General features: G+C 48.1%; 1 protein-coding gene across 2 annotated transcripts in view; it reads left to right on the top strand.

Annotated features, from left to right (window-relative positions):
- POLR1A (RNA polymerase I subunit A) overlaps positions 1 to 11256 on the top strand; it is an 83229-nt gene extending 71973 nt beyond the window's left edge. For both annotated transcript variants that reach the window (XM_060187313.1, XM_060187314.1), the window contains exons 28-34: positions 3646 to 3772; positions 4634 to 4744; positions 5313 to 5621; positions 6736 to 6936; positions 9274 to 9391; positions 9792 to 9956; positions 10293 to 11256. In XM_060187313.1, the coding sequence (XP_060043296.1) occupies positions 3646 to 3772; positions 4634 to 4744; positions 5313 to 5621; positions 6736 to 6936; positions 9274 to 9391; positions 9792 to 9956; positions 10293 to 10393 (1132 nt within the window). In that variant the 3' untranslated portion in view covers positions 10394 to 11256. The remainder of the gene's footprint in view (positions 1 to 3645; positions 3773 to 4633; positions 4745 to 5312; positions 5622 to 6735; positions 6937 to 9273; positions 9392 to 9791; positions 9957 to 10292) is intronic.
- Positions 11257 to 11460: the final 204 nt, after the last annotated feature.

An 11460-nucleotide genomic window follows, 5' to 3' on the forward strand; every position in this document is an offset into this window, starting at 1 on the left:
AAAGTATTTATTTATTCCCTTTTGTTGCCCTTATTTTATTGTTGTAGTTATTATTTTTGTTATTGATGTCATTGATGTTGGATAGGACAGAGAGAAATGGAGAGAGGAGGAGAAGACAGAGGGGGAGAGAGAAAGATAGACACCTGCAGACCTGCTTCACCACCTGTGAAGCAACTCCCCTGCAGGTGGGGAGCCGGGGGCTTCAACCAGGATCCTTACACCAGTCCTTGTGCTTTGCACCACCTGCGCTTAACCCGCTGCACTACCACCGACTCCCTTTTTTAAAAATATTTTTATTATTTATTGAATAGAGACAGCCAGAAATTGAAAGGAAGAGAGAGAGACAGAGAGACATCTGCAGCCCTGCTTCACCACTTGTGAGGCTTTCCCCTTGTGGGTGGGGACTGGGGGCTTGAACCCGGGTCCTTGCATACTGTCACATATGTGCTCAACTAGGTGTGCCACCACCCGGCCCCTTACCTCTAGTTTCTTAGGAGAAAATCCAGCTCCCTTCTGGCAGGGAGCATCCCTCTTTGTTCAAGGTCAAGTTACAGTGGGACATTTGTGAGACACAGGCCAACATGTTAAATGCACAGGAGTGGGAAGATGGGCACTGTGGGAACAAGGGGCAAACAGGAAGAGCCAATAGCATTTTCTGGCTCACCAGCTGACCCTAGATCTTGCAGCGTAGGCTCGAATGTTTGCAGGCCCAGCAGGTGACAGGTAGGGAAGCATGTCCCGAGACCCCTGGCAGACTGAGCCCCTGCCTCCAGGGACAGGAATGTGGGCCAAGGTAGCCAGATCTTCTCACTCAGCAAAAGAAAAAGTCCCTCCCCTGTTTGACAGCCTGTTTCTGCTTTTATAATTAAGTCTTCGGGCCATCGGAATAGCTCATTTGGATAGTGTGCTGCTTTGCCATGTACTTGATCCCTTAGAGCAAGCTTCAGTGCTGTGGTCTCTGCCACTCTCTCTCTCTCCTTCTGTCTCTCTCTTTAAAAAACATTAAAAAGGCAGAGGAGACAGCATAATAGCTGTACAAAAGACCTTTCAAGCCTGAGGTACCTACAGTTCCAGGTTCAGACCCCAGCACCACCATAAACCAGGGCTGAGTAGTGTTCCAGTAAGGAAGAAAAAAAAAATCTGATTTTTTTGAATATTGGCAACTCATTACTTTTTTTCTTTCTTAAGCAACATTTATTTATTTGATAGAGACAGAGAAATTGAGAGGAAAGGGGTAGTTGAGAGAGAGAGAGAGGGAGAGAGACCTGTAGCATCATCTACACTGCTTGTGAAGCTTCCCTTCCTGCAAATGGGAAACTGGGGGCTTGAACCTGGGTTCTTGTGCATTATAACATGTGTGCTCAACCAGGTGTGCCATCAGCCAGCCCCTTCATTGCTTTGTTTCTGATAAGGTCCAGATGGATCCCATCTCTTGGCAGGACTTCACCCAGATCAATGACTACTGCCTAGTGTAGACCAGCTCTCCCTCGGAGCAGGAGAGAGAGAGAGAAACCATGGCTTAGTAGAGGCAAGAATTCCACTGTGCTCAGCCTTCCCACAGACATTGAGGTTTACATTTTGTAGTCCAGTCATAGGGACAGCATGACCAGGAGAGAGTGACTGTTCTGTTCACCTCTTCTCCCCACTCACACGAAGATGTGAGCTGCCACTGGGCAGTATTCAAGATGGTGGTTTTCATGATAGATTAACCTGGTCCTCTGGACAGGTGTCACTGAGCAGGCGGGCACTGCTTTGGTCTGTGGCCTAAGTGACAGTCACTTCCCCGGGCCTCTGAAAACATCCTGGGCAGAGGTTTCTTTCCCCAGGTGGTCCCAGTGGTCTCGTGGTGCTGTGTCATGCCTGTCACAGATCTGTCTATAAAGCAGCCTGTTGGCACATTAACAGGGAGGAACAGAACTCCCTGGCACACAGCATGCTTGTGTTGGCCAGGAAGCCCTTTCCTGAGAAATGGGAATTGGGATTATGGGGCCTCTTGAGAATTATTCAGAGCAAGTGGCGATGTGCTGCCCTAGTGCTTAGCTCTGCTGAGCAATTGCGTGAGTACAGGCATGCCTCATGCTGTGCTCAGTTCTTTTCACTTACGCTATCCTGGGGAATTGAAAATTCATCTGCTTTCTTAAAATTTCTTGCTGAGAGACAGCAAGATGGCTTCTTCCCAATAGTGAAGTATTCTTTCAACGCCTAGTTGTTGGTGAGTTTGTGTGCATGAGAAGCTATCATAAACAAAGCCTGTGCAGTAGCTTTTGGTGCAGTTTCTCTACAAGAGCAGAACAGGCCAGAGAGGAGAGGGGCAGTATCAGAATGGGGGTGGTGTCGACTAACTTTGGCAGATGTGGGTAGCCAAGCAGCCACAGGCTCTTTCAAACCACAGAGATGTGTGTGCTTTCCAGAAGATGAAGCTTTTTCTTTTTTTCTTTCTTTCTCTCTCTCTCTCATTTTTTACTTGAAGTATATATATATATTTTTTTCTTTATTGGGGTATTAATGGTTTACAGTTGGCAGTAAAATACAGTAGTTGATACATGTGTTAACATATAAAACAGAGCTGAACAGTGTTCTGGCTTCTCTCATTAAAATAAATAAAATGGGGAGTCGGGCGGTAGCACAGCAGGTTAAGCGCAGGTGGCACAAAGCGCAAGGACCGGCGTAAGGATCCTGGTTCAAGCCCCCAGCTCCCCAGCTGCAGGGGAGTCGCTTCACATGCACTGAGGCAGGTCTGCAGGTGTCTATCTTTCTCTCCCCCTCTCTGTCTTCCCTTCCTCTCCCCATTTCTCTCTGTCCTATCCAACAATGATGACAACAATAATCACTACAACAATAAAACAACAAGGACAACAAAAAGGAATAAATAAAATATTTTTTAAAAATTTAAGTAAGAACTTAGGGAGATAAGGAGATACAGGGAGCAGGGGAGGACCTGAAATGTCTTCATTATTGGTTGGTTATTTTACAGTGGTTTGGTTCTAATCTGCCAGCATGGTTCATTGTCTCCGAGTAAGATACTGCTGCCATTGAAGTTCTCATGAACTTGTCCTCATATTAGATAGTCAACATGTTGACAGGTTCCCACACTAAGGAGACCAGAGTTGTCAGGCAGAAACATGCCACTCTCTGTAGATCCTGGAGGTAGCAGGCCAGGGGCAGGTTCTGGGTCCCAGCCTGGGTCCCTCCCTTCCATAGTAGAGTCTGTCACCCATACAGCACCAATACCTGGCACTCCTTAATCATCTGTTCTTGCAGGTCCTGTGCCTAGTACCAGACATAGGGGTTGTTTTTATCCTCAAAGCAACGTCACATGATATAAATTGGCCCATAGTTTATAGACCTGAGAATAAAAACTCAGAAGACTGTTGGGCTCAGAGCCATATCCACTTGAGCATGCTCAAACCAGGCATGTTGGGCCATCGAGCCATTCCAAACAGCAAGTGTGTGTGTGTGTGTGTGTGTGTGTGTGTGTGTGTGTAGTCAGGCTAATAGGGGAGGCCTGAGCTCCCTCTCACTATAAAGCCTCAGTATCACCTACTATGTGTTAAGATCATTAAACAGCACTTCCCACCCTGCAGAGAGGGGCCAGTGGAGATGCTGGCACTGAACGGGGCTGCCATGGCTTTCTTCATGTTTTAGATTCTTTAAAATTCTGATGGAATCGATCAGAAAGAAGAATCAAAAGGCATCGGCTTTCAGAAATGTAAACTCTCGAAGAGCAACACAGCGTGATATAGACGATGCAGGCGAGTCTGAGAAGAATCGGGTGAGTGAGTCCTCCAGCAATCCCCACACAGCCCTTTCCTGAAGGACCAACACAGCGGAGGTGCCAGGACCTCCTGGCTCAGTCTGCTCTCTTGAGAAGGCTTTGACTATACTCCCTTCTGCTGGAGCCCCTTCCCACCCCTTGTCACTTGCCTTAACTTTTATCTGCTATTCTGTGAGGGCCTGGAACAATATTGACTTTTTCCTGAATGCATTTTTCATTTCATTTTACCACATATTTGCTATCTTATCATTATAAGTTACACTTGGGTATTTTGCTGAAGCCCTAAAATAAAACCAGCCTACCCAGCACTTCTCTCTTGAGAGGATGGTGATCACAGGGCAGGAACTGGGCCAGAGGCTTGCCTAATCTATCCTTTCGGTCTGACTGTTGCTGGATTTGAATCAGATTCAAAAACCCAGAGACCTTTGGCAAGGATATAAAAATCAAGCTGCCTATTGTTTTAGTAACAAAAAGGTAATTATGTAGTGGGCAGCACAGGGAAGGATGCCAGAGAGCGTGGGCTGGTGGTCTTTGGTAAGAACCCAGGTCATCCTTTGTGCTCTCAGGACCCCTACTGAGAGATTTTTCATCCCAATGATAAGCTCAAAAAGTCATATTTCCATGTAGCCCATGCCAAGATGAAGACTGGAGAGAAAGTGGCTGCCATGCTAGCACACAGTAGGCAGTGTCCAGACAGGCTGGGCCGAGTGGGTGATGGATGGTCAGGAACGTGGTGGGTGGGAGGATGAGTAAGATAGTAGGTGAAAGGATGGGTAGATAGGTCAGTGGGTGGATAGATGAATTTGACAAACACTGAGTATTGGAACTAATCTCTTTCTTCTTGTTCTCAAACTATAGGGAGAGCAGGAAGGTAACGAGGAAGAGGAAGGCCACATTGTGGACGCAGAAGCTGAGGAGGGAGATGCCGATGCCTCTGATGCCAAACGAAAGGAGAAGCAAGAGGAAGAGGTGAGAGGACTCTGGCTGGGGGGAGGGCTGTGCTCATGTCTCTCCTCCCTCCCTCACACTTTACATCATACCTTTGTGTCATGCTGGAGTGCATTAGAAGCCTTGAAGCAAGACCAGCGTGCTCAACATGTCTTCTTGAAATAGTGGTGGTCACAGGGCAGGAACTGAGCAGGAACTGCCGTAGGTCTGCCCTTTGAGTCAGACTTCACTGAATTTAAATCCGATTTAAGGACCCAGAGACCTTTGGCAAGCAGACAAGTCCAGCTAATTTTTTAATGAAAATATAATACCAGCCTTCCCCAATCCTTCTGTTGTCCCAATTGTTACCAGTTGTCATAAGGATAACGGGTGGTATAGAGGAGCAGAAGGGAGTAGAAGGTGACAGGTGAGCACTGAGGAGGGGGCTTTGGGCTGAGGAGCTGCCTTTCCTAGGAGGAAGATAGGCCAATTCAGAGCAGGAAAGCTAAGAATGTGGAACAGGTGCAACCTAGCGGGGCAGCTTGATCTTCAGGAAGTGTCAGAACATTGTGGAGCCACTGACATAGCCTAATGCTTCAACTCCCGCCAGGTTGACTATGAGAGTGAAGAGGAGGAAGAAAAAGAGGGAGAGGAGGAGGAGGAGGACGCCCAGGAGGAAGGGACCCTGCCTGGGAAAGATGGCCACAAGACCCAGGAGCAAGATGAAGAGATGGGCTCAGGGGCTGAGGATGAAGAGGACTTGAAGCCAGCTGCCCCCCTGACACAGCACCAGAAACCCACTGGCAGCCAAGAGCCTCAGAGAGCAGAGACTGAGGAGCACCGGGCGCAGGCCGTGTGTGAATCCCACCCATACATAGAGCGCTACCAGTACGACACTGAGGAGAGCCTGTGGTGTGAGGTCAGTGTGCCTGAAGCCCGGGACTGGGCACACTTAGGACGGTTCTGAGACTTGGGAGAGCTGGTTACTCTTTTTTATTTTTTTTTTAATATTTATTTATTTATTCCTTTTTGTTGTCCTTGTTGTTTTATTGTTGTAGTTATTATTGTTGTCATCACTGTTGGATAGGACAGAGAAAAATGGAGAGAGGAGGGGAAGACAGAGAGGGACAGAGAAAGACAGACACCTGTAGACCTGCTTCACCGCTTGTGTAGCGACCTCCCCTGCAGGTGGGGAGCCAGGGGCTTGAACCGGGATCCTTATGCTGGTCCTTGCGCTTTGCGCCACATGCGCTTCTGGTTCCTCTTCGTAATCCCAAATGTCTTCAAGAAGTCAGTGACAGCCTTAAACCCTTTCCTTTTCCCTCTCCCTGACATACACATTTCACATAAATAAAGCTATATTGAATATTTCAAGCTATATTGAATATTCAGAAATTATATACATTTGGATCTGATCTGTCAGGTTCTATAAGTACTTTTAAAAGGATTGCCTCATTTAATCCTCAGTACAGTGTATATGATGGCATGTAACAGGCAGGCAGGGATGCTTTATTAGTTAACATGCATAGCCGCCAACTTGGGGATTGTGTAGTCGACCCCTTTGAAGGCTGGATGGTTTAGATGACTGGACTTATACCCACAGACTGACTTTTAGTCCTTTCCTTTGACCCAGTTCAGTGATTTCCAGATGGCATTGTAGATAGGAATCGTAGACACAGAACAAGGTGTATCATGCTTTGTAGCAATTGAAAGAATGTTGGTGGTGGGTGGTGAGTGAAAAAGAAAGAAATGACTCATTGTTTCACATTTGTGAACCTCACCCTACGATTTTCACCTTGGTCTTAGTGACTGCCAGTAGTCTCAGTCTCAGATTTACTCTCTCTCTCTCTCTCTCTTTCTCGTCATTTCTGCCATTTCATGTTTGCAAGTTTACCCCTCGCCCAGCAGGGCAACCCGCCCCAGCCAAGGTACCTACTTACTAGGAGAACTATAAGCAGACTCTTGGACCCTTGCCCTCTTCACCAGGCTGGGGACAGCCCTCTTCTGTGCTCCAGCTCTCCCTCCATTTGCAGGTGACATTGAAGCTCCCTCTGATGAAAATTAACTTTGACATGAGCTCCCTGGTTGTGTCCTTGGCCCACAACACCGTAATCTACTCAACTAAGGGCATCACGAGGTGCTTCCTGAATGAAATCAACAGTAGTAAGAATGAGAAAGAACTTGTCTTAAACACAGAAGGAATCAACCTCCCAGAGCTCTTCAAGTACTCAGAGGTGCGTACCCCGTCTCCAGGTTGTCTGCTGGCCCGGGACCACATCTCCACCCTGTCTTAGGGTTGGGCCGCCAGGAGGAAAGCTCCCGCTGATCTAGCCTGACCTTTCCTCAGCTTTGCCTCTTCTAAACCAGCGTGCTCCAACCAAACTTGGGTGTCCTCATCCAATCCACTTTGTGTGTATATGTGTTAGCTTTTTTTTTTTTTTTAATTCTTATTTATAAAATGGAAATATTGACAAGACCATAGGGTAAGAGGGGTACAATTCCATATAATTCCCACCACGGAACTCCATATCTCATTTCCTCCCTTGAAAGTTCCTGTTCTATATCCCTCAGGAAGTATGGGCCCTGGATCATTAGGGGTGCGGAAGGTAGAAAGTCTGGCTTCTGTGATTGCTTCCCCGCTGAATATGGGCGTTGACAGGTCGATCCATACTCCCTGCCTGTCTCTTTCCTTAGAGGGGCGGGGATCTGGGAAGTGGGGCTCCAGGACACATCGGTGGGGTTGTCTGTCCAGGAAAGACTTATTGGCATCATGGTAGTACCTGGAACCTGGTGGCTGAAAAAGAGTTAAGATATAATGCAGAACAAATTGTTGACTAATCATGATTCTAAAGGCAAGAATATTACAGATGAAGATTTTGGGTCTCCATTTTGGAAAAAGCTAGTAGGTCTGTTTTACGTATATTCCAAGGGGCCCATGGCTTTACAGTAGTTTTGCCTGGCATCTTATATGCAGGTGGACTCAAGTTATTGTCTGGGGAGATGGTGTCGTAGTTGGAAAAAGGACTAGAACCATCCACTTCTTGGGAATTCATGATGCACCTTCACCTTGTTAAGACTTACAATACAGAAATCCACTTACTTTATCAAATCCAGAGTTTGATAAACTTAAATGTGAGTGGTTTTGTTTGTTTATTTTCCTTAATGTTGAAACCTTTACTTTTATTAAATATATATATATATATATATAATCTGTATTTATTTATTGGATAGAGACAGCCAGAAATGGAGAGGGGAGGGGAGGGTAGAGAGGAAGAAAAACAGAGAGACACTTGCAACTCTGCTTCACCACTTGCAAAACCCTGCAGGTGGGGACTGGAGGTTTGAACCTGGGTCCTTGCACACAGTTAACATGTGTACTCAACCAGGTGCCCCACCACCTGGCCTCTTGAAACTTTTACAAATTAAAAGTGTTAAAACAAACAATCAAATACAGTTTGCTGAGTTGCTTGGCCTGGCTACTACACAGTGTAAAGGAAGCCCAGGAAGCAGAGGTGGCCAGACCCATGCCTGTGCTGGTAGAGGCTTTTACTCCTCACTTCACTTACTCCGCCAGGTCCTGTCCTTTGCTCTGACCTGTCTTCCTGGTTCCTCCACAGTTCCAAGTTTCCTAGAGCCTTCTGAAGTACTCTCAGCCGCTGGGCACAGTGTTTTTCTACAGAACTCTGAGAAGTTAGGACATGTGTACCAAAGCTCTCCTGTCTCACACTTTCCCCCCTACACAACAGCTTCTGTGCAGAAGCCCCTTCTCACCTGATTACTTTCACCCAGCATGTTGCCAGAACAAAAATGGTGGGAGGGACATGTACATTCTTAGGGTCAGCCACTGCCAGGCCTACTCCCTGTTGTATCCATGGGGTTTAAACAAGGCCAGGCAGGCTGCTGGAGTGTACATTTTGTCCTGTGGGAGTGCCCTGCTCCAGTGAAGAACTATCTCAAACTCCCCGGGATGTCTTCACTGGAGTCTTAGTCCCCTAATGAGGCCTAATTTACCCTGTGGAGCTGAGCCATCCCTGCTTGCCCAGGACAAGTGTCCAGGGATTTCTATTGGTTAACTTTGCTTCACTACCAAGAGAAGGCTCATCTCTAGGAAAAGGGTCTCTCTGTTAAGCTAACAAACAAAATCTTTCTTGATTCTGCAGCAGAAGTCAAAGTCATTTCTCAGTTCTGGTGATGTCAGTGAGACAGACTAGGGGCCACAGCCAGCACACCAGCAGCAGCTCTGTCCACATTGCCTCCTCTCACGCATCCTGGGCTGGCTCACAGCCACTTTGGCATCATGTCACTTGGCAGTCAGAAGAGAACAGAGCCAGGGCTGGAAACTAGTTCACCTGTTAAAAGTTTGCACAGTTACTACACCAGGGGAGCGCCATGGGTGGCGGGTGATGGTACTGTGACACCTCTCCCTCCCGATGTCTCTCTGTCTGGAATAAAAGGAATGAAAAACTCAGCCTGAGAGTGGTGGAAATATGTATGGGCAAGACCTTCAGGTCACCAAAAAGATGAAAAATCAGAGCCAGATCCCCAGACCAACCCCTTCTCCTTTCCCCCAGATCCTGGATTTGCACCGCCTCTATTCCAATGACATTCACGCAATGGCCAGTACGTACGGCATTGAGGCAGCGCTGCGGGTGATTGAGAAGGAAATCAGGGACGTGTTTGCTGTATACGGTAAGAGAAGCTACAACAGCATCCTTAGGGACACTGAAATCTGGGTACAGCGAGATTTAACCTGTGGGAGACTGAGTGAGTCTGGTGCAAGGGAATCTGTCCCCAGAGCCCCCTCACTTGTGTCTCATTCACTGGTCTCTGAGGAAGCTCCTCTCTGGTAACTTGGTCCCATTTTGGTTTCAGTTCCCAAACAAGAACAGTGCTATTAGATTCTCACCTTTGGCAGACTGAGAACCTTGGCTGCCTGGAAGTAGCAGAGCTGGTTGTGGTGGTAGTAACCAGGGATGTGAGAAAAAAACATGTCAGAGCTAGGAGTGGGGTGGGCCCCAGGGCCTGATATGTGTCAGGTAGTGCTGCCCCTCCTGCTTAATCTTCCCTGCTCTTGTCACCCCTGTGATAGGCATTGCAGTTGATCCCCGCCACCTCTCCCTGGTTGCTGACTACATGTGCTTTGAGGGCGTGTATAAGCCACTGAACCGATTTGGGATCCGGTCAAACTCTTCTCCGCTGCAGCAGATGTCATTTGAGACCAGCTTCCAGTTTCTGAAGCAGGCCACCATGATGGGTCAGTGTATGGGCCTCCCTTCTCCTTAGACTGCTCCTTTGGGCTCCTCTCCACACACCTTCCTTGTGAACGAGGTCAAAATCTGCCAGAGTGGGAGGTAGCTGGCAAGGGGTGGGTTGCAGAAAGAGAAGAAAAAGGTCATTCTCTCAGTGGTGGAAGTAGTGCTGCCTCATGTCATCTCATCAGCCTTTGAGACTCAGGGCCACACTTAGGGTCCTCCAAGGTGGCTCCATCCTCTCCCTCTATGTTGGTCACCCTAACTTATATCACCACTACCCCCACCCACCCCCCCAGTGACTCCCTTAACCACTTAACAAGTGCTCTCTCGTCTCCCAGGATCCCGCGATGAGCTGAGGTCCCCTTCAGCCTGCCTTGTGGTTGGCAAGGTCGTCAAGGGCGGGACAGGCCTGTTCGAGCTCAAACAGCCCTTGAGATAGCCACTGAGGCTCCCATCTGGAGGATGACCCAGAGGCTTCAAGTGAGAGCCTGGCCTGCGCAACGTATCAGGACATCCAGAGACCAGAATCGCAAGTGGATCAAAATGACAGCATAGCAGTGATCTCTGGGCTCCAGAAAACCACTAGCCCTTTGGCTAGACCAGCCTGACTTGGAAAGTGGCATTGTTGTTTCTCTGCTCCTCTGCATCTCAGGATATGAGCAAGGTGTCCCCTAAGCCCCCCAAGGCCTTGTGAGTTAGCCAGGCCTTCCTCTCCACTGCAGAAGGCCTCCACTGTGAAACCCCCAGTGAAACCCCTGGCTCCTCCAGGCTGAGGGAGCAGGATCCAGTGACTGCAGTCAGGAGCCACCTGCCCCACAGCCCACTCTCCCTGTGGACCATTTCCAAGGCTCTGCCCTGGGCCAAGCAGAGAGTGGCCTTTACACACCCAACTCCTATGCTTGGGCCAGGATCAGGTCTGGCTGGCATGTGGCTGCATGCTCTTTTAGACCAGATCTTTCTATGTCCCTGCGATACACATCAAACCCAGATTGCCAACCAGTCTCCACAGTTTGAACAAGTTGCCTGGTTAGCTTCTGTGTCTCTGTTTCCAGTCCAGGCTTGAGGCGCATGTTCCTTTCATCAAGTCCTGCTCTGTCCAGGGACCTCCGACTTCCCTTAACCACTGGCAATGACAGCAGGAGGCCCTGGCACTAGAGACTTGTACAAAAGGCTTTTGCAAAACCATAGACTGCTTCTATTTTTGTCTAGTGTTATTCCAACTCCAACTCAGGATTAAACATCACTGGAACTAGTTTTTGGGAAAGAAAAAGAAAAAATGAAAATGGCTTGGGGTTTTTGCTTTTTCCCTTCGTTTATGATTTCTGCATTTGTGATATGAGAGCACAGGGCTGGGGTTTCTCATCACAGTTGAATCTTGGGTTCCACTTGAGTTCCTGTCGGGAGGAGAGCTCATCCATGGCCGCTGTACCCTCTGACCCCAGCCTCCCCTGCACACACCCCTTCCAGAGTTAGCTCTGTGCCACAGTCAGGAGTTTGAGAGCCAGT

Source organism: Erinaceus europaeus, chromosome 3 (assembly GCF_950295315.1).
Source record: "Erinaceus europaeus chromosome 3, mEriEur2.1, whole genome shotgun sequence".
Lineage (NCBI taxonomy): Eukaryota > Metazoa > Chordata > Mammalia > Eulipotyphla > Erinaceidae > Erinaceus > Erinaceus europaeus.